General features: G+C 42.9%; 1 protein-coding gene across 3 annotated transcripts in view; it reads right to left on the reverse strand.

Moving 5' to 3' along the window:
* The window catches only part of PIEZO2 (piezo type mechanosensitive ion channel component 2), a 381,856-nt gene that overhangs the window by 84,546 nt on the left and 273,656 nt on the right, over positions 1-23,654 (reverse strand). The window contains exons 14-23 of one of the 3 annotated variants that reach the window (XM_068147621.1): positions 21,314-21,437; positions 18,895-19,151; positions 18,350-18,498; positions 17,456-17,629; positions 15,093-15,134; positions 7,660-7,692; positions 7,067-7,299; positions 4,067-4,227; positions 2,682-2,858; positions 2,375-2,500 (exon numbers count right to left, since the gene is read on the reverse strand). In XM_068147621.1, coding sequence (XP_068003722.1) covers positions 2,375-2,500; positions 2,682-2,858; positions 4,067-4,227; positions 7,067-7,299; positions 7,660-7,692; positions 15,093-15,134; positions 17,456-17,629; positions 18,350-18,498; positions 18,895-19,151; positions 21,314-21,437 — 1,476 coding nt within the window. The remainder of the gene's footprint in view (positions 1-2,374; positions 2,501-2,681; positions 2,859-4,066; positions 4,228-7,066; positions 7,300-7,659; positions 7,693-15,092; positions 15,135-17,455; positions 17,630-18,349; positions 18,499-18,894; positions 19,152-21,313; positions 21,438-23,654) is intronic. The other 2 variants (XM_068147619.1, XM_068147620.1) reach the window with 2 other exon arrangements.

Consider the following 23,654-nt stretch of genomic DNA (forward strand, 5'->3'; position numbering starts at 1 on the left):
AATGAGCAGTCTAGCTTATAATATTCACCCAGAGAATGTTCCTTCTGTCCTAAAGCCAGATTCACTGAGAAGCAGCCTTGATCTCTTAGGAGGGACTATGCCCTACACTTAATAGAAGAGAGGTGCTAGCTAACTCCAAGAACTGGTTAAAAAGACCAAATTAGAGAAAGTCCCTCAAGCAAGCCATAACTGAAGCTGAAGAGTGGTTTAAACTAAAAGAGTGGCAACGTAGACTAGATAGAAGGAAAAAATGTTTTACACTGAGTGGAGTGAAACAGTAACACAGGTTGCCCAAAGAGGTGGTAGCTGCCTCATTCCCAGAAACATCCCAAGTCAGGTTGGATGTGGCTCTGAGCGACCTGATGAAGTTGAAGATGTCCCTGCTGACTGCAGGGAGGTTGGACTATATGGCCTCTAAAGGTTCCTTAGAACCCAAAGCTTTCTATGATTCTATGACCTCTTTCCACTGAGAAATACTTAGGAAAAGAATGTCCTGACACAAGTGTCACTATTTCTTTTTTGTTTAGTTTTGATTGGATTTTGCATATTTTTTGACAAGAGGTCGTTGTTACCTTCTGTAGCTGGGCTTCCTACTGATGTTGGAGAGAGTTTCACAGAATCCATCATAGAGAGGCACTTCACTTCCACACTGAAGACATTTTTAATGTCTATTGTTAAAGGGGTTTTACAGAAACACACCAAGACTTGAAGCTTGAGACCTTCAGGTGTAGTGTTGAACTGAATTGTTCTTTGCAGAAGAGATGTTTTGTTTGCTAGCTCAATGAAAACTTCTACAAATAATTTCTAACCTCAAACTATTTATTTCTAGCTGTACAGCTCCTAGCACCAAGGCAAGTACCACTAGGCAACTTCCTTCTCCATGCAGAACTCCTGGGTCAGTAATTGCTCATTCCCACATATCATAGTATCATTCAGGGTTGGAAGGGACCACAAGGATCATCTAGTTCCAACCCCCTTGCCATGGGCAGGGACACCCCACACTAGATCAGGCTGGCCAGAGCCTCATCCAGCCTGGTCTTAAACACCTCCAGGGACGGGGCCTCGACCACCTCCCTGGACAACCCATTCCAGGGTTTCACCACTCTGGAATGGGTATATTCATAACTGTGAGGCTGAGAGGCAGAGGCCTGACATGATGACCATCAGAGACTGGCAGGTCCTCCCTACACAAACAAAGCACGCAGAGGTAAGCGCTGTAAGCTCTCAGGGAAAAAATGAGGACTTAATCTAGTTAGATCAAAACTTGCTGCTGTTCACTCAACACATTTCTGACAACTTTAAACTGTGTAGACAAAACTTTGGTGGTTCTTTACACTAAGAAGAGGCATGTGGGGTTACCCCTGGGAGTTGACATTTTTTTAAGGAGGGCTTTGAAATCAAGACAAGAATACTAAAATATTCCTCACAGACATCTACCAGAAAGAAAAACCCAACCAAACCCAACCAAAAAACAAAGAGAAGAAAAACAAAAGACATCCATTTCTTAGTTTCAAAATTAATTATTCATCAAATTAATTACATTTTCTATGCTGTAGCACTTACAAAAATTAACCTGCTTATAGCATATACTGTCATTCAAAGCTATTACTCCAATCAGACCCACCAGTCTTTTGGTAACTGAAAGCTATGTATTTCTTAATTACTTAATGAGTTCTTCTGTATCACATTTCTTTGAGTGCTTTTAACAGATGATAGCCAGAAAGCCATACTTTTTTATGTGCAGGTTATCTGAATTGGCACACCCCTGCTATGAGGATAGGCTGAGGGATCTGGGGTTGTTCATCCCAGAGAAGAGAAAGCTCAGGGGGTACTTTATAGCTGCCTTCCCATCAGGCAGGAATCCTGATCTTATAGGAAGTCTAGGATCCTGCAGGAGGGATGGAGAGGCACCCTTCATAAGGGTGTCTAGCAATAGGACAAGGGAGAATGGTTTTAAGCTGAGAGAGTACATTTAGACCAGATCTGAGGAAGTTCTTCAGTACAAGGGTAGTGAGACTCTAGAACAGATTGCCCTGGGAGGCTGTGAATGCTTTCCTCCCTAGGGGTGTTCGAGGCCAAGTTGGATGAGTCCTTGAGGAGCTGAGTCTAGTCAACAGGCATCCCTGCCCATGATGTAGAAGTCGGAGTAGGTGATATTTAAGGTCTCTTCCAATCTAAGCCATTCTGTGAATCCCTTCTGGAAATGTTCTGTGTAGCAGATATGGTTTTCTGCTGCCTTGTCCCTTCTATACTTCTCTAGTAGCAATGGGTTTCAATTACATATTTTTTGTACAGCAAATTATTTATTTCAAAGACTTCCCCAAATTCATCACAAATAAGAACATATCTCGATACAGATAATTAAAGAAGTTACCCTTAAGTATACGAGCAGAGGACGAGACTTCCTTAATCCAACCCATTCTGCAGGATCAACTGGCCCACTGTAGAGGACTGAGGTTTTGAGTTCTTCTACATTGACCTTAGTTTCGTTCTCTCCTGGCTAGAAAGAAAATGCAACAGTTTACAAACAATGAGCTAATGGCCCCTTGGGGAGGGGATCATCATCATCAACAACAACACACCAGGTGAACTGTGGTTTACAGTACTTGACATGCTCCCTTTTGCTCTCCTTCATTGAAGAAAGCAACACTCAAAGCTTTTTGATGTGCACATGTACTCACCAATGTACAGTTACTGGAAAAAGTGCTGGGATCAATAGATGTGAGCTGGTACAACATTTTGCAGACAATAATCACACATGTCCAGACAGTGCAAATACTTGATGCCAGTGGGCGAAACTGAGCATATGGCAAAGCAAGAGCCCAGGCAATGAGAAACACAAAGTTAAACAGAGACACCTGAAAACACAAGAAACAGGATGGAAATTACATGGATGAACAAGAGGATTGAGAAAGTCTGACCTTTTCCACAGTAATATATAAAAAAACAAATTAATAAAAACCATTCAAAAGAAAGACAGAGAAACGGTGAGAAAAATACTGAAAACAACCTTACAACAATATTCACAATAAGAGACACAAAGTGGTAAATGAAGAAGGAAAACCTTAGCAGTTGGCTTAGGAAGAATATTATCTCCTACAGAATATTAATACCATTAGACCCAGAAAACTGCAAACCCACCCCACAAAGACACATGAGTTGCAAAGGACCACACGCTGGTTCTGCTGCTTTAGAACACATTAAACAAAGAAGAGATTTCTGTGCCTGTGGAACCCAACTTCATCCTCTTGACCTTTTCCAACCAGGGTTTGTTGGTTTTTTAATTTTTTCCCCAGAGAATCCTCTCCTACTACCTTGTTCAAGAATGTCTATCTCAGGAAGAGCAGTCACACAGCTCACACTAAAAGGAACAGCTAAAGGTGCTACTCCCCTTTAGGTGTAGTTCCACATTAGAGGCTGGACTAGATGGTCTTTAGAGATCCCTTCCAACCCAAACCACTCTGTGGTTCTGTTCCTGTTTCTTCAACACCAGTTAAGTAATTTTTCTAGATGTTCCATCCCAACCCTTTCCTACATCCTCTATCCTTGGATGGACATGGAGCTGATGGAGAGGGTCCAGAGGAGGGCCACAAAAATTATCAGGGGACTGGAACACCTCTGCTATGAGGACAGGCTGAGGGAGCTGGGGTTGTTCAGCCTGAAGAAAAGGAGGCTCTGGGGATACCTGATAGCAGCCTTTCAGCACCTACACGGGACCTACAGGACGAGGCCCTGGGCAATGTGATCTAGTTGGGGATGTCCCTGCTGACTGTGGGGAGGTTGGACAAGACAACCTTTGGAGGTCCCTTCTGGCCCAGACATTCTATGATGCCCTCAGCTAGCTTGATCAGGGGAAGGATTACATCTCTTGAGCTATTCATTAAAATAACAAAACATTAATATCTGGCAAAAAGGGAAGGGCAGAGAATTACTGTGGAAGAAGATGTCAAAGCAGGTCCCCAGAAGCAGACAAGCCCAGATGGAACCCACAGTTTCAGTGAAGTCCATGGCTGTGCCACTGTATAGCAGCTGCTGACATGCCTCCACCATGGGTGCGGTTACTTGCCTCTTTCACTGTGACCCAGATGATGTAAGAGGAAACGATTTTGATGATGTGCAGCTCCAGCAGCCACCACACAAAGACTTGCATCTTATGAAAATACTCCAGGAATTTCAAAAACAGCACTGTGAGGCGGTCAATCACCAGGTGCCATTTGTTCTTTAAGTCTGCAGAGATGGTCAAGCAGAACCATTGGGAAGAGAAAAACAGAAGACTGCTGTAAAAAGGAATGCTCCACCAGACAACAATGAGCTTTCTAATTCTTCTCTTCTAGGCCTTAGAGTAAGACAAAGAGGTTAAAGGTGTGGCTCAGCAGTTAACTAAGACAAAAATGGGTTGAGGCCCACTTAGTTGTGATGCTCCTCTATTTGACCCACAACCACTGAAAATATTCTCCACTTCAGAAGTGATGGTGGTGGATTTCCTTGTCAACTCTGCTCTTAATGTGATCAAGCAAAGACCTTCTTGTGATTAATTTTCTTCCAGTATCTTTGGATCTAAGGTTAGGGATCCCACACAGGGACTAGATCTGAGATGCTCCAGCCTGGCTGACAAAGGGTCAAGAGCATCTGAGAGAACTGAGGTTGTTTAGCCATAAAGTCTCAGAGGAGACCTTCTCACTCTCTACAACTCCCTGAAAGGAGGTTGGAGCAAGACAGGAGTTTGTCTCTCCTCTCAAATAGCAAGTGATAAGACAAGAGTAAATAGCCTCAACTCACACCAGGGGAAGTTTAGGTTGGGTATTAGGAACAATTTCTTCCCTGAAAAGGAAACAGGCTGAACAGGAAAATGGTGGAGTCACCAACCCTGGAGGGATTTAAAAAATGTGTAACTGTGGTGATGAAGGCCATGGTTTGCTGGCAGTGCTGGGTTAATGGTTGGACTTGATGATCATCAAGGCCTTTCCCAACCAAACCAATTGTATGTCTTGTTTTTTTTTTTTTTTAATCCAATTCAGAATGAACAGCATTTTGTTTGATATTTGGGAGTGAATTCAGAAAGCACAGACTACTACTGAAAGCTTTTTCAGCCAACCTGGAATAGATCCATGCACATTAGGAGCAGGATTCTCATCACATGGGTTTAGACAGTTGTATTATAGATGTCTTCATGTGCCAGTTGTTTAAATTGCTTTGCAAACAGCACACCCACCAAGATGCCATCCCATCAGTGCCATCCCAGAACAGACATCTATTGTTCCATCTATGATGTAACATCTATGATGTATGAACAACATGTATGACAATATGTGTGGCTTGTGAGCTGCCATAAAACTGTTTTCTCAGGCTGGTATACATTATTATAAAGTCTTCACGCTGTATTAGAGGTTTCAGAAGCATTTTGGAGATTAGGAAGGATTTTGCACTCTGAGATCATTCTTTACAGTTGACAGCAGAGATGGAAACATTTGTAAATGACACCCAAACACATCACTGTCTAAGCTGTGAAAGTGCAAAGGAGTTACCAGCCCCTGGAACTCATTATTTCAGTTTATCTGGTTATTTTATGTATAAAACCCCCCAGACACACACTTGTGAGGAATGGTTGACTTTTGGAAGTTGACTTTGGACAAGCACATTTCAATTCTTCTTCTTCTTCGGTCCTTTTTCTCCAACCTTTACAGATTGCTAATAAAAATGCTGAGTGATGCAAATGCCATGCTTAAATAATTAAATTGGAAAAATTAGTTAACTCTAATGATAGCTTTATATAATGCTTTGGGGTGGAAGAGACCTTTAGAGGTCATCTAGCCCAATCCCCCTGCAGTGAGCAGGGACATCTTCAACTAGGTCAATCAAGTTGCTCAGAGCCCTGTTCAACCTGACCTGGAATGTTTCCAGGGATGAGGCATCTACCACCTCTCTGGTCAACCTCTTCCTTCATTTGGGCTTTTACAGGCACAGAGATTGTGTTTTCAGAAAGTTGCCCCTTATAGAATTAGATGTTCTCATTAATTCTTTCACTGCATTTTTTAAATTTGCAGTGTTACCACCTTGCTGTGGTGCATAAATGGCCCCAGGGAGAGGGCTGCAGCTCCCCACGTCTCTGCTTCAAACTGTTGCTGCACAGGGTAATCTTCAACAGCTGGCTTCTGCCCCCAGACCCTGACAAGATGAAGGGATGGCCAGACTGCAACAAATTCATTATACCTTACAGACTACATGAGAGCTGGCCAAGAAAGGTTTTCATGGGCCATGAACATCTCTGAGAGGGAAGGTGTCCCTGCCAGGAAAGACTCTTCTCTCCTGGGGCAGATAAGCCATGCACTGCCATTTTGCCTTGACAAAGACCCTGTCCCTATTTATGAGTAACAGTTCTGTAAATATTGGCATCATCTCCTAAACCTGTGGTTTCCAGACAACACAGCTTCCTTGGGTGTTAAATGCCCTTCCTTGGTTTTCACTCATGGCTCACATTCCAAATTGAGCTAGGGACCTAACTCATGTGAGAAGTTCCTCCTAACAATGATGGCAACATTAGTCTTGCCCATATCTGCCCTTAGGCATTTTCATGTTCATCTGGCGGCAATCGTATATTCTATATTCACAAGTGAAAAACATGACACTAATGTGCACATGAATAATGAAGCAAAGCCACTGGGACTTCTGGAGTGGAGTGCCTTGAAGGCACACAGTATCAGAGATTAATTATGTATGTTTATTACCTTTATTATAGAGATTCCACTCTAAGGAAGTTCTTAGGATTTAGGGTAACCTTCTATTAATGTAACCCAGACCACCTAGAATACAGTGATGGGTTTCTTTTGCTTTTAAACTCTCAGCATCTTATAGAACCAGTAGGATCTTTCCCTAGAAGAGGCTGTAGCCCGGTGAATAACTGACAAGTGACCACCTGCTCAGATCAGGCTCTGTTGGCAAAGGCTGTACATCAAATCACAAGGGAAACCTGAGGACTGAAGTGAGTAGGGATGATCAGGAAAAACCCATCTGTGGCCACTGTAAGCTAAGGCTGAAAAAGGCAAAACCTGCAATTTGCAGAGCTTACCTGTAGTTTCTTCTTCCTCTGACTCATTGTCTTCATCATCATCTTCTTCCTTGTCCTCATCTTCCTTTTCTTCTTCTTTTCCTTTCTCGACCCTTCCTTTCCCTCCCTCCCCCTCTGGCTCTTCCATCCTTTTCTCACCAGCCTCTTCCAGCATTCTGTCTTCTTCCTTTTCTCTGCTGGCTGTTAAATTCATCATAGTTATGTCAGGCAGGCTTCCATCTTGGTGCACCAGTCTGTTGGTAAATAGTAGCCTGTCAGCAAACTGAGCAGTGATGACGTCATAGCCTGTTTTTTCCTTTTCTTTTTTTATTTTAGATGTATAATTAGAAATAATAAACCATTCATGGGCAAATGCCTTAGAAGTAGACAAGTTAATGATTCTGGTACTTTCTCCAAACACACACTGCAGATTGAGTTGGAATGTATTAGTAACTACGTCTCACTCAGATACTAATGGTTAGTTAGTAATGAGTGGTATTGACACTTAAACTTGACATTTTCCCCACCAGAGAAAATGGTCAGAGTTTAAGATGTAGAAGCATGAAATGACATTGTTTAAGAGGAAACATTTCATGACTTCATAGGGGACTTACTCATTTTGGTGGTTTGGTATTTTTTTCTTGAGGCTGCTCAAAGTAATCGGAACAGAAAGAAAAAGGGAGATGAGAACAGAGGGGTTACAGAAGAAGGTCATTGACAAATACGTCATGCTATATCACAAGTCATAAAGCATTCTCCTACTCCATCTGCAGAAGCCTTCTGATGCCAAGACCATGCCATCATGACATTCACAGGGTGCTTCTAATAAAGAAACATGAACTGCAGAACAGATGGAAAGGGGACAACCTATTTACACCAGTGCTAAACACGGTCAGTACTGCACTGTGCTGTCAGAAATGCAGCTGGATCATCACAAGCACTGGACTGATTATAATGCAAATGCATTTCCACTTTTGGCCAATTGAAAGGAGCAATTGCAAAGCCGAGGAATCTGTTAATTTTCTTCCAGCTATAGGTTTTGGGGACAAACAAATGCAAAAATTCCACAGCTGTGGCTTCTGTATATTTGATCATCTCTTTCTTGGACAGCTCTCTCTTTTCTAGATCTCACAGAGAGTTTTTCTGAGATCTCTAACTGCCTCTTACTAAACCTATTACTAATTTTCAGACCAACAGAATAATACAACTGATTTAACATGGAAATGGTATTTATGGCCATGGTGCCACTTTTTTTCCTGAGATCTATCCAGTATATATCCTTTCTGTACTTTACTCTTTGGGCTTCAGATATTTTCTTTTCTCTCCCCACGCTGTGCTGTTGGGACTTACATCCCATATTTGCAGAACCCCTAACTTTTCCTCATTCCCTGACCCTATGTGCTGGGCTGAGCATAGTTTTACTGTCATAAATAGTCTCTTTGAATAGGACTTCCTGCAATAAGTTATCCCCTTGACAAATCAGTATCTGTATGATCAGGTGCAATCACACAGCACTTACAGGACAGCCAAGGGAAAAGGCTCAGCCAGCATGGATTTAGGAAGGGCAGGTCCTGCTTGACCAACCTGATCTCCTCTGTGATCAGGTGACTGCCTGGTGGATGTGGGGAGGCCTGTGGATGTAGTCTACCTGGACCTCAGCAAGGCCTTTGACACTGTCCCCCATAGCAAACTCCTGGCCAAGCTGTCAGCCCATGGCTTGGACAGCAGCACACTGCGATGTGTTAGGAACTGGCTGGAGGGCTGAGCCCAGAGAGTGGTGGTGAATGGTGCCACATCCAGTTGGCAGCCAGTCACTAGTGGTGTGCCCCAAGGATCAGTGCTGGGCCCTGTGCTCTTTAACATCTTTACTGATGATCTGGATGAGGGCATTGAGTCCATCATCAGTAAATCTGCTGATGACACCAAGCTGGGGGCAGGAGTTGATCTGCTGGAGGCTAGAGAGGCTCTGCAGAGAGACCTCGACAGGCTGGACAGATGGGCAGAGTCCAACGGCATGAGATTGAACACATCCAAGTGCCGGGTTCTGCACATTGGCCACAACAACCCCATGCAGAGCTACAGGCTGGGGTCAGAGTGGCTGGAGAGCAGCCAGGCAGAGAGGGACCTGGGGGTACTGGTCGATGACAGGCTGAACATGAGCCTGCAGTGTGCCCAGGCAGCCAAGAGGGCCAATGGCATCCTGGCCTGCATCAGGAACAGTGTGGCCAGCAGGAGCAGGGAGGTCATTCTGCCCCTGTACACAGCACTGCTTAGGCCACACCTCGAGTCCTGTGTCCAGTTCTGGGCCCCTCAGTTTAGGAAGGAGGTTGACTTGCTGGAACGAGTCCAGAGAAGAGCAACAAAGTTGGTGAGGGGTTTGGAACACAAGCCCTATGAGGAAAGACTGAGGGAACTGGGGCTGCTCAGCCTGGAGAAGAGGAGACTCAGGGGTGACCTTATCACTCTCTACAACTACCTGAAGGGAGGTTGTAGACAGGCGGATGATGGTCTCTTCTCCCAGGCAGCCAGTACCAGAACAAGAGGACACAGTCTCAGGCTGTGCCAGGGGAGGTTCAGGTTGGATGTTAGGAAGAAGTTCTATACAGAGAGAGTGATTGCCCATTGGAATGGGCTGCCCAAGGAGGTGGTGGAGTCGCCGTCATTGGAGGTGTTCAGGAGGAGACTTGATGGGGTGCTTGGTGCCATGGGTTAGCTGTTTGGGTGGGTTGGATTGGTTGATGGGTTGGACGCGATGATCTTGAAGGTCTCTTCCAACCTGGTTTGGTTTATTCTAATAAAGGTTTATTCTAATAAAGGTCACTGTATGTTTAGCTATGCTATAGAAATTTCTACACTCAGCATATTCCAAGCACCTATTGTTCTTAGACTAATGTGAATTTGAACCCCATACTACAATACTAGCCGAGGGATTTCTCTCTTATCATGTCCAATTCTGGCATATGACCATTTAGACAGGAAATTCTGCCAAATGTAACCAGGATTTGTGTGCAGCTCAAGGAAATAAATATCTAGATGTACCCATCTGAGCATTTGAAAATAGGAGCTCAGGCTAAGCAGTTAAAGAATAACTCCAGAAGAATTATTTTTCAGCTATTTGGGAGCTGCAGTTTTTTCAAGATGGAAGGTTTGGTGGATCAAATGAGGGAAACAGAAATAGTAGGAACTCCATACCAGTTACTGAAAAGCAGAAAAGGTGATATAAAGGTAGAAGATGAACAAGACAGTCAAGCAGGGAAAAAAAAATCTAAGTAAAAAAACCTGTGACAGTGATTACTAAAATCTCTCATCATAGATTGAGCACATAAATTATCAGACACATGAGTATCTGGTAATCTGAAAATCTCTTATATTCAACAATGCATCAATTAACTTTGGCTACTGAAAATAGGGCTTTTGTGTCTGTGTCCTGGCTTGAATTAAACCAGAACCAATTCTGTTCAGTGCTGTGACTTCTCAGCTCAGCCTCTGCTCAGTGAAGGCACTTTCTGAAGTTCAGGGCAGGTTTGCACAGTCAGGGGCTGCTTCTAGCAGAGAGAACACTGATGGGGAGAGTTACTGCCAAGGGTGGGGCTGCAGAAAGTCTCTGGCTTAGACTTGCTCCTGGGCAGACCAAGGGAACTGCCACATCTTATGCATCACATTAGGATGCAGGAAGTCAGAGGTGGCACTTGCAGGGACAAGCAAACAGGACAAGTGACCCTAAACTGACCAACAAGGGCTTCCATCCCATGGATGTCATCTTTGAGATCCAGCTGAGGGATCACCAGGGTCAGGCCTCTTCAATGGCTGGTGTCTGAAGAGGAGTCTGTCTGTTCTGCCTTTGATCTAGATCTGTGTGTTCCCAAATCCAGTTGCAGAATCCAGCTCCTGAATGTGGTTCCCATCTGCTGCTGAGTCCAGTTTGGGATTTCCCTAGTGCCTGCCCCCAGCATCAGTGGTGGTGACATCACTGCCATCAGTTCAATATTGGTTTCTATCTGTTTGTCTCTATTTCATTGTACTGTTCTTACTGGTTTAGTCTACTTTCCCATTCCAACATATCTCTTATTGCCTTTCTCTTTCCTTTAGGAAGGCAGAAGGGTTCATAGAGAGCCTCTATCACTCATCTGGTGGCCAGCCCAGCCTCAATCCTTCACAGTCTGACATACTTTGCTTTCATATTTATGCTAGTGTAAATACTACAATCATACTTGAATCTCTGTAAAATGGCTAAACCCCAATATTCCCTAAAATGACATCATCTAACTTTGCAAATCTACCTAAAGCTCTAAAAAAGTGCTGATAGGAGGGCACAGAGTGGTTCTGAGGGGCATGGTTTAGTGGTGACCTAGCACTGTTAACAGTTGGACTTGATGATTTTAAGTCTTTTCCAACCAAAATGATTCCATTATTCTATGTATAAAGAAGAGAGAATGAGTTTTCAGTTCAGTTCAAATGTCATAGAGATCACCAGTTCCTATCAACTGTCAGAGCCCATTTAAAAGGCAATGCTCCATGTAATCAGAAAGGTTTTGCACACATGCAATTGCTTTCATTTAAATGAGATCCTCTTCCCAGCTGGCTTTTATAGTGGAAAAATCTATGTTCACACTGGTGTAAATCAAGGTCTTGATGACTTACCTCAATGCAAAGAGGACCCTATAGGATTTTGTATGTCTACTCAGCTCTGGTGACACCACACCTCAAGTACTCTGTCCAGTTTTGGCTACCTCATTACAAGAGAGATGTGGAGGTACTGGAGCTAGTGAAGAGGAGGGCAATGAAGCTAGGGGTGAAGGGCCTGGAGTACAAATCTTACGAAGAGCAGCTAAAGGAGCTGGGGCTTTGTAGTTTGAAGAAGAGGAGGCTGAGAGGAGACCTCATCATTCTCTACAACTACCTGAAAGGACATTGTGGTCTCTTCTCACAGGTGATTAGTGTAAGAATAAGAGGGAATGGCCTCAAACTATGACTGGGTAGGTTTAGACTGGACATTACAAAAGACAATCATGGAAAGAGTGCACTGGAACAGGATGTTCAGGGAGGTGGTTGAATCACCAACCCTGGATGTGCTTAAGGTGGTTTAGATGTGATGCTTGGGGATAGGTTTAGGGGTGAACCTTGCAGAGTAGGGTTATTCCTTGGACTTGGTGATCCCAAGGGTCTTTTCCAGCCTGAACATTTCTGTGATTCTGTGACTCATCTTTCTCTTACTCATATAGCTCCCATTTGTATCCAGGAGATCCAGAAGGTGATGAGGTTATAAAGGTGGGTACATGCAACATACCTGATAAAGACCAGTGTAAGCTTAGCAGTCTCAAGGAGAAGGGTTTGGGGTATCAGTTGATCAAAAATTCAACTTGAGCTGGTCCAGACAACCAACTGTATCCTGGGCTGCATCAAGAGAAGTATGACTAGCAGGAAGAGGGAAGTTATTCTTCCCCTCTGCTTTGCTCTCATAAGAATCTGCCTGGATGTGCTGGGTTGCACCCATCCTGGGAGGGGGAGGGTTGCGAGAGCCCTGCTCTCCCTGGGGATTAAGGAAACCTGATCCAGGTGGACTTGGTTCCTTCTCCCCCACCCCCCACCCCAGAGGGGCCCCCCTAGGTTTAAGTTAGTGTGTTCCACTCCCCCTTCCTGTCCAGCAGGGTGCAGCGACCATTTCCTCCCTTTTGCTCCTGCCTCGCCTGTGCAAAAGGACCAAGAGCCACTGCTGGCTTCCTGGTTCTGCCACGTGGTCAGGCCTGGTCTTCTCCTTGCCACAGCCACGTTGCTCCAAAGGACTGCAATCTACATACATTGGGGGAAATACAAGGCCACCTGAACTTGGTTGTGTATATCTTCCTATTCATCCTTGTTCCTTACCCTTGTGAACCCTTCCTGTTATTGTTACATATATATATATATATACTGTTTTAAAAAAATTAACTTCTCTACTTTCAAATTGACTCCAAATTGTTTCTCAGTAGATTTACCTCCTCCCCTTTTTACCTTACCCCCTTTTTTCCTTACCCCCTTTTCTTTTCCCCCTTCTCTTCCCTTCTCCCCCCCCCCCCCCTATTCTTTCTGTTTCTATTTTTTTCTCTCATTGGGAAAACAGGAAGAGGGAGCAGGAGAGGAGTTCTCAGTCTTGCCACCATCTGAGATCTTAAATTCCAGTTAAGGCTCAAACCACAACATTGGGAATACTGCACCCAGTTCTGGTGGCCTCAGCATAAGAGGAACATCAAACTGCTGGAGTGGCCCAAAGGAGGACCACAAAGATGATCAGAGGGCTGGACAACCTCCCCTATAGGAACAGGTCCTGAGAGTTGGCACTGTTCAGCCCAGAGAAGAGAAGGCTCTCAGAAGACCTTATAGCAGCCTTCCAGTACCTGAAGGGGACCTATAAGAAAGCTAGGGAAGGACATTTTACAAAGTCTGTAGTGCTAAGATGAGGGGGAATGGATTGAAGCTTGAGGAGGGCAGAATCAGACCAGTTATTAGAAAGAAATTATTTACAGTAAAGCTGCTGAGACACTGGAAAAGGTTGCCCAGGGAGGTTGCCATGAAGCATTCAAAGCCAGGTTGGACAAGACCTTGAGTGACTTGGTCTAGTGGAAGATATCCCTGCCTGTGGCAGGGGGATTGAAACTCAATGGTCTTTAAGGTCCCTTCCAACCCAAGCCATTCTGTAATTCTGTGATTATGGGCTTCCTGCAGACCAGATTTTCAGCTCTGGTGAACTTTCAACAACACTGTCCTAAACTATGTGGTGACATTTGAGGAAGGAGCTTGAATATGACACATAAATTAAGTTTGCATTAGAGCAGGTAGTCACAAATATCTAAACAGGGATTTCCTTGGAGTTTCTGTTTATATTCAGTAACAACAACAAACTCAGAAGTCCTTCTATTCTTGGAGCTAGTTAAACAAAAGCCCACATTTATTGCAGTCAAATATTTTGAAAGGAATTTAATTTACTGAACCATTTGCAAGATCCCTTTTATAAAGTGATTTATGAAGATGATGAGGGGACTGGAGCATGTCTCTGAGAAAAGGATGAGACCTGGGTTTGTTTAGCCTGAAGAAGACTGAGAAGAGATCTTATAAACACTGATCAATGTCTAAAGGATGACAGTCAAGAGGATGGGGCCAGACTCTTTTTAGTGGTGCTCAATGACAGGACAAGTGGTAACAGGCACAAAGTGGAACCCAGGAGGGTTTTTCCTCATCTGCACATGAGGAAAAACTTTTTTCCTCTGAGGGTGATTAAGCAGAAGCAGGCTGCCCAGATAGGCTGTGGAATCTCCTTCTCTGGAGAGATTCCAAACCCACCTGGACAATGCAATCCTGGGCAACCTGCTGTGGGTGACACCACTTTAGCAGGGTGGCTGGACTAGATGATCTCCAGAGGTCTCTTCCAACCCCCACCATTCCACGATCCTGTGATTCTGTGATAGGGATGACAGTGATGGCAATATGTGCTTTTGCAGTTTAGATCCTGTAGCTCCCAGCTCAGCTCAGCTCATGACTTAACACTCTTAGCATGCAATGGCTCCAGTGTATGGCATGGTGCATTTCTGGCTCTGTGTCAGGAAATCTCAGCCTGTGCAAGCTCATAATACATACCACAGATTCAATTGACCTGATCATCAAATTCCCTTTCTTAGGTGCCTGTGAGGAAGACTGGAACGTGTGTCTGTGATGTGCACATGCAGGCATGCATCTTTCCATGCACAAACAAAGGGTAGATAACCGAGCCTCCTCAACCAAGTCTGTTGTCTGCAGCCAATTACAAATAGCACCAATGATTCCTTTATCGAAGCATGGGCAAAGTTGGAGAGAAGAATTCCCAGCTGGAACACGAACTCACAAGGTACAAATATGCAGGAGAGCTATATTAGCTGCTTCACCAGCTTTAGGAGACTACAATACCTGAGCATCATTATCTCCCTGCTCACTTCATAGTACCGTGCAGTGAGAACATACTTTGTTTTAAGGCAATTAAAGAAGTAACAACAAAGGTAAAACTGTTGTAGAGGAAAGGAAGAATTGAAGTACCCACCTATTAATTATTAGATAAACACGGCCATTGACTTTGGCATGGCTATGAGGTGGGAGATGAAAGCACAAGAATGCATGAGATGAAAATGGAAAATGAATGAGAGAGAGAGAGAGAGAGAGAGAGAAAAGGAAACTGTTAAATAAGAATGAATGCACTTTCCTGTCTACCAAGAGATACACATTGTCATAGCAAAGCACAATCTGACAGTTTTACACACATCATGCAGGGAAAAGTCTAGGAAGATCTTAAATGCAATACCTAAGACATTTAGAATGTATGCAGCTTCAGTCAGAACTACAAGTACTTTTCAGCAACCCCAAAATGTGGTGTACTTTATATCAGGTAAGCCGTAGAATATCCATACTTTTACAAACAGATGGTTTACTACTACTACTACTACCACTACTACTACTACTTCTTCTACTAAGTCTTAGAATATCCATACTTCTAAAAATAGATGGTTTACTACTATTGCTACTAATTATTATTATTATTACTATTATTATTATTTTATTATTATTATTATTAGGAGCTCCATAGAAATTATCTACCTCCCAGTCTTTATCTCTGCCATACCCATACCACATTCCATGGCAGAGCAAGGAAACATGCTTGGAAAGTCCTAATCAGAGGATTTTTCTTTCTCTTGCAGATGTAAAATGGAGACACACAGTTCTGTCAGCTCTATTAGTAGCAAGCAGTGCCTCCCTTTGCCAATTCCAGTGTGCCAGTTTCCATCCTCACTCTTTGAGGCTGGCAAAGCCTTACTCTTGACCTTGCTGTGCAAACTTTGCTCATGTGAAGCAGCACCTTGCATGGATGGTCTCAGCAATTTTAACAGGGCTCTTCAGTCAGACACAAACATCATACCACCATCATACATGGCAGTTGAAAGGTTGATGGAAGAACTGGAGCTGCTTTCCCTAATGGCTTTCATGACTGGTTCTCATCTGCTGTGGTTACTTTGACAAGTTTGCTATTGAAAGGATTGAGTTCTGTCTGCGTACTCAACGTTAAAGTTTAGCTTCTTTAACATTTTTTGTGTGTTGTGAAAGAACCAGCACAAAAGCAGTTTTGATAGGCAAACCAACTGCTATTTTCAAAGCAAAATGGAAAATGAAGTTTTAGTGCCTTTTTAAGAAAACTGAGCATCTACATCCGAGTCTTTAATCTTCGTTTTAATTGTCCCTGCAAATGATTTCTGCTGCTGGCAATACTGTTAAGCTGGATCTGGCTGTTGTGTTAGTTCTTATCCAGCTTTATGCATCATCAATGCAAGTGCCTCATCCTGAAGCACTGAAATACAAAATTGGGTGATGCTCAGTACTGATTTATCACATCAGGGGAAGAAAACACCTGGATTTTCACACATCAGGCACTGCTTGCAGCAGCACAAACAAGAAAAATATTCTGATTCAGGCACTGGCTATACTGCTGAAAGCTTCTGAGGAGGAACACATGATAAATGTGATTTTCAAACACTGCAAAATGGAAAATACAGCAGAAAATGGCACATTTAAGAGTTGAGATCTATCTACTTCTCTGACAGCTCAATACAATCTAGCACACATTTTGACTTAAAAAAAATAGCATTATAGTAGCAAGACAAAAAAATCTAATTATATGATGTGACTTTAGTCACAGAGATTGTGTTTATAAGAACATTTGGAGAGCTGTATAATATTTTGGTATCTTTCATCTCTAACAAACATACACAAGAAGTAGTTTAACATCCAGAGCTTCCTATACCAGGAACCCACTTAAATCCCAGCAGTGCCTCAAGGTTTATTTTGGGGTTTTTTCCCCATTTTGTGCCTACTGGGTCACACTAGAAGGTCTGACACTGAGTTGGTCAGGCAAAGTCAATGGTGGGGGGAAACTTCAACCCACCACATTACTGTAAGGAGTGATCATAGGTTTGGGATTTTTCCATTTCTGAAGTTCAGCTTCACAACAGAACCTAACTGTCCAAAGCTATTTGCTTCTTGAAATGGACACCAAAAACCAGACATGACCCAAATTAAAAGCCACATTTCCTAGTATTGGCAGTACTTACAGAAAGGAAAAGAGAGCAAGCAAGTAACTTCCTCACATCAAAGGTCAAAAGCAATGAGATAAATACATAAATGCCATTAATACCTTTGAAAATGTACCCCAAACTGAAAAACTTCAGTGTGCAGGGGGAAGCGGGGGGAAGATAGTTAATTTGGGTGCCATTTGTTCAGTGGGGTGCTGGATACTGAGCACCTTTTCAAGTCAGGTATTCATAGCAAAAGTATATGACCACCTGGTGAAAAGTGAGCATTACAAGACAGTCAGAAACATCATGATGATCAATAGGTCCATGTACTGGGTTTCTTTACCTGTAAATGGTGTTGTCCCGTTTGCTGGTTACAGCTTTTAAATCAGTGAGCTGGAGAAAGCGGTCATGGAAATAGTGAAGGTGTAAGATGCACGCCAGGAGGAAGGAGGTGGGGATAAAGATGCGTGTGAATAACTCAGCCACAGAAAACTGCTTTAAGCCAAGGTCTGCTAGTCTGGAAAAAAACCCAACCAAAACATATAGTAAGCCACTAAACAGCTTTTTCACATCAAGATCATGCCCTGAGACATTATTACAAGTCATTTGCAATAGGAAATGAGGGTATGGTATTAATATGGTTTAGGGGTTTAAAATTCTTCTAGCGGGTTTTGCAATGCAAATCTCTTGGACTTGGACTCAGTAATGTAGAGAGATTCTGTAAATGTACAGAGTCAAGTGAATCAACTCTTGAACCAGATGACTTGTCTCTGGCTGAAAGACTTGCACTGGAGATCCAGCTCCTGTCACATTATCTCATATAAGCTCCTGTTGAGACATGCCTGACACATCATGACGAGGAAGAAAGACAGCCCTTCTCATTAGCAGGAGGGCAGGTCTACCTTCTTTAGCTCCAAACATCCTGCAAATCTACCCTTAATCTCTTCCTGGATCTTGTTCCTGTGGTCAAAGAGAGAAGTATTGGCACTGTACTGGGAACCGGAGCAATGCCAAGGCTCTTTGAGCCCTTCTCATCTTCTTGCTCATCTATTGTTACACCAATAAATCTACAGCTTCAGAGCTGAGCACTTAAACTTCAGTTAAAGTCAGCTATGCCCAGGGATGGTCTCATGATACTTTTCTCCCTTAAGAAGGAATATAACTCCTAAACCATTCCACCACATTGAACTCAAAACAGTCCAGAGAAGAAAAGATGAAATTGAACAAAATCACTTACTTCTTTTCATCCAGGCCTGTCATGTTCTTCCACAACCCAGGGAATGACTCAAACTGGTAGGTATAGATGAAGATAAGGACCAACATCGTGTAAACAACCACTGACATCCAAAAGTACTTTAAAATCCTTCTCCACCATTCATAGTGCACCTGAAAATCACACACTAAAGATGGTGAAACAAGTTGAAGGCGAAGACACTGACAAAAATACTGAGTAGACTGTAGTGGCAAATATGGATGAAGAATACTATCTTCTTTAGTTGGCCTGAAGTTAACAATGGTTACCCACAGCAGCTTCTGGTGATGTGGGGTGGTGTCCTGGAGCAGAGGTGTGCATTGTATGCATCTAATTTAAGTGATCATTATAATCAAAAGCCAAATGAAAATTACTCTTAACCCCTTCAAATTATCTTCCTATGTTGTATCTAACTGAACATCAATCACACTGTTTATGGATCCTTTATTATTATCCTACTTTATTACCAAGTTAAAGGTATGAATCACTATATTCAAGACCAAAATTTACTTAACACACTTCTCATTTACCTGATAGAGGGCCACACAGAAGAGGAACAGCACCATATAGATGATTTTGTACATGACAATTCTACCCTCAAAGCTGACAAAGAAGAACATGCCTCCACAGACATAAATCCAGTACTTGATGAACATAGCCATCACCAGCTTCCCCAGGACTTTCATAATATCCTGTTCATCCTCATCATCCTCTTCATCCTCCTCCTCCTTCTTCTCCTCCTTCTTCTCTTCCTGTTCTGGCACTTCTCCCTCTTGCAACTCCTCTTCTGCAAATACAGAGTCACATTTGGCCTCTGGCTGTTCTGGGCACTTTTAGGAAGAATTGAAACAGTTGGAAAGTAAAATCCCTGCACACAGCACAATATTCACAAGAGACTGGATTTCTCAATGACACATGTCTCCAGAGTAGTAGAGAGAGTTCTAACTTCATGTGAGCTTCAACCTGCTCCTGGAGCCATATGGTGCATAGCTGCATGTCCTTACCAGACACTTGGCTTCACTTTGTCTGAAACGTGGGCAGCTGTAGTGGAAAATTAGAGCCTAAGGGCTGTACAGTGGATAATAGTCAAAACACTTTCCATGGCAATACCTATACTCTCAGGCAAGAGGTCTTTTAAACTGGAAAACAAAGAAACCGCCAGCACCACCAGAAATATCTCATCTTGAGTTTTAAGTTTAAACTCTCATCTTAAGTTTGAATCTCTCATCTTGAGTTTCATCCTTTAGAGGATATTGTGGTTATCTCCAAAAACCACAAGTAAGAGAAAACATTAACATAAAACCAAGGAAGCTTAAAAATACAACTGCTGCAGTAGCACTGCTGTTTTTCAGAGAAACTACCACTTATCCAGCTTCTTCTGCTGTAATAGAGCCACTGCAGAAAAAAACCAAGCTGCTTCTGCCCTATAAAGAGGTCATGATTCCCCAGCTATTAACCTTGTGAGGCTTGTGGAGGTTTGGCTAAGTGTCCCTCCAAAAGCAAGTACATGATCAAGTATGGAGATAACATGGTTTGTTAAACTCAGCATATAGCTGCAATGCTTCTCTTCCTGCTGAGACTTCAGCATCAAAAAGCTTGGCCACTCCTTTTGTCCCACTCACCATAACTCTTCTCAGAATCTTTCCTTGCAAACCCATGCAGTGTCCAGGTCTGACACTGATCAGATGTTGCACTGAGACAAATATTGCAATTAATCAAACAGGAAACTACCCCAGCTGGTGTTCTACCATTTCAGTGTGTTGAACTTCCTCACATCATCATCCAGGGAGACAGAAAAGGGCAAGGAAGGTTTTGGGGGCACATGTTTCTATAGAATTGTTTATGTAGAAGCAAAACTTTGAAGGAATTTAACAACTGACTTTTTCTATGTAAACTTTTCCCCTGCTGTGGTTAGACTCTTAGGGCCATTAATCTGCTGGTTTGGCTTTGGGACACAGGAGTAAACTGATCATTTAAAGGTTCCATAACATTTCTCAAATGAGTCACTTCACTACCTTCCGGTAAGGAGAATTCTCGTTTTATTTGAATGTCTAAAGTTCAAAAGCGGTTTAGTTTTATATCCTGAGAGATAGCTGCACATAGATTTATCAGTGAAAAGTGATTTATCAGTGAAGAAGAAGGCTAGATGATCTTTGGAGGTCCCTTCCTGTCTGGACCATTTTATGATTCATTCTATGATTCTAAGGCCAGTGCCACTCCGGGTTGTATTAGAAGGGGTGTGGTTAGTAGGTTGAGAGATGTTCTTCTCCCCCTCTACTCTGCCCTGATGAGGCTGTATCTCAAATATTGTGTCCAGTTCTGGGCCCCTCAGCTTAGGAGGGACAGGGAACTGCTTGAAAGAGTCAAGCACAGAGCCACAAAAATGATGAAGAGAACAGAACATCTTCCTTACGAGGAGCGACTAAGGGAACTGGGGCTCTGTAGCTTGGAGAGGAGGAGACTAAGGGATGACCACATTAATGTTTATAAATATGTAAAGGGTGAGTGCCAAGAGGATGGAGTTAGGCTCTGCTCAGTGGTGCCCAATGACAGAACAAGGGGCAATGGATGGAAGTTGAAGCATAGGAAATTCCATGGAAACACAGAAAAAAAAAAATCACTGTGAAGGTGACAGAACACTGGAACAGGCTACAAGGGAGACTGTGGAGTGTCCTTCTCTGGAGATATTCAAAATGCCTTTCTGTGTGATCTACTCTAGGTGATCCTGCTCTGGCAGGGGGGTTGGACTGGATGATCCTTCAAGGTCCCTCCCAACCCCTAACATTCTGTGATTCTGTGATAGATTTGGCAATGTCTTAACTAGTCGTCATGGGCTAAACCAGAACACTAAGTTCAAAGAGATATCTTGCTAATTGCTTTCAGCATCAAAGACACGACGCAACTGGAATTTCTATCACAACTGAAGGACTAAATTTGATCTGGCTTTACCTTTTTCTTCATCTTCTTCACTTCCAACTTTGACCTCAGATAAAGTAGCTTCTTTTAGGCGAAGTGCTTTCTGTTCAGTGAGGTGTTGCCTAAGCAGTAGCCAGAAAGTAATTGTGAAAAGAATCTGCAAACAAGAAAAAAATCAAAACAAAACCAACAGACTAATTGTATATCCTACATCCCACTAACACAAACATAAGTTTTCATTGATTTTGCATGCCTTTGACTTCTCTGTCCCTCAGGAAATGTCAATGTCCCAGCCAGATGTCAGTCTCAAAGTACAGCTTTGTGGAAGTCAAGCCATGGTGGTGTGAGGTCAATGGCTGGACTCGATGATCTTCGAGGTCTTTTCCAACCCAAATGATTCTATGATTCTATGACTTAGGAAATATGCTGCATTAAAACATATTTCATTTGCACTTTTTCATTGAATGTAACTTGCCACTCTGCATCTTGCATCTTTTCTTAAAGATTTTTACCTATATGGTTTGATTCCACCCCATTCTATTCAGTTTTTAACTACTATCTTAAAAGTTTCATGATCTTCTCATGATTTGGTGTAATTCCCATTTTTTTTTTCATTTGTGTTCATTTCTCCCCCTTTTTTTTTTATCAGGGAAAAAGCACATGCAGGTGAGTGTTTTGTCATTACCAGGATTTGGCTTATCCTTGGTCTTTTTGAGTTAGAAAGTTTGGTGCTTAAATGCAGTTAATTTTAAAATGTCTTTGTGTGTTTTAAAGAAAATCAACTGAATTTGGCTTGCATTTGGAGCAAGTACCAGACTTAAGATGGCACTTAACTGTTTCAGAGAATCATAAAATTGTCAGGGTTGGAAGGGACCTCAAGAATCATCTAGTTCCAACCCCCCTGACATGGGCAGGGACACCTCACACTAGATCAGGTTGCTCAGAACCCCATCCAGCCTGGCCTTAAAAACTTTAAGGGATGAGGCTTCTACCACCTCTTTGGGCAACCTGTTGTAGTGTGTCATCACCCTCATGGTGAAGAACTTCTTCCTAACATCCAATCTGAATCTACCTACTTGTAGTTTTAAGGGCTTTAAGAGGTGCTAATTCAATAACAGCATGATACTCCAAAAATAAATAAATCTCTTTTAAAAAAAATCAATATACTGAGATGGCCAAAATTCAGAAAACAGCATGATGCCTATTTATCACATACACATCATCTTATGCTTATGTTCTACACAGTCTCTGCTAATGGTGGAGTCACCATCCCTGGAGGTGTTCAAGAGGGGATTGGACGTGGCACTTGGTGCCATGGTCTAGTAGCCATGAGGTCTTGGGTGACAGGTTGAACTTGATCTTTAAGGTCTTTTCCAACCTTGTTGATAGAATAGAATAGCATAGCATAGCATAGCATAGCATAGCATAGCATAGCATAGCATAGCATAGCATAGCATAGCATAGCATAGAATAGAATAGACCAGGTTGGAAGAGACCTTCAAGATCATCGCGTCCAACCTATCATCCAACACCACCTAATCAACTAACCCATGCAACCAAGCACCCTGTCAAGTCTCCTCCTGAACACCTCCAGTGTTGGTGACTCCACCACCTCCCTGGGCAGCCCATTCCAATGAGCAATCACTCTCTCTGTATAGAACTTCCTCCTGACCTCCAGCCTGAACCTCCCCTGGTGCAGCCTGAGACTGTGTCCTCTTGTTCTGGTGCTGGCTGCCTGGGAGAAGAGACCAACCTCTGCCTGTCTACAACCCCCCTTCAGGTAGTTGTAGAGAGCAATAAGGATTCTATGATTCCATGATTTCAGTGGTGTAGAATGAGACTGATGCAAAATAAATTGTTAAAGACCCAGAAATGGTTGTCCAAAGGGCACTGCCAACAAGGAAAATCACTTTCAAAATAACCTTAAATGGTAATTTGAAGTCACAAGGGAAGTGATTCACTTAGCACAAGGGATGCAGTGCCAACTAGATGCACTCTCTGAGCCCCTCTCGGGTGCTCTAGGAAACGACTTCCTGTTTACGCTCATTCTCTCTCCCAGAAGTAAATTTGCCAAAGAAAATGCATTTTGTAGGTCTTTCAAGAAATCAATGGTCAACAAGTTCTCTAGTTTCTGACCTGAATTGGATTCCAACTCATGCTGCTTCAGATGTGAGGTTAAAGAATTAAAACCCAGTCACAACTATGTGGTGATGCTTGTGCATAGGGGAGGGAGTTGTACTGGCAACTGCAATGACACCTCAGTTCCAGCTTCCATCAGAGTCAGAGAATGACCTGATATCCCATGGGTCAAATCAAATTTGATTTGCACCCAGTTTACAACACCAAACAACTGAGTGACTTCCACCTAGTCAGA

The sequence above is a fragment of the Melanerpes formicivorus genome, unplaced genomic scaffold (assembly GCF_026170545.1).
Source record: "Melanerpes formicivorus ecotype bairdi unplaced genomic scaffold, bMelFor1.0.p_v2 SCAF_15, whole genome shotgun sequence".
Lineage (NCBI taxonomy): Eukaryota > Metazoa > Chordata > Aves > Piciformes > Picidae > Melanerpes > Melanerpes formicivorus.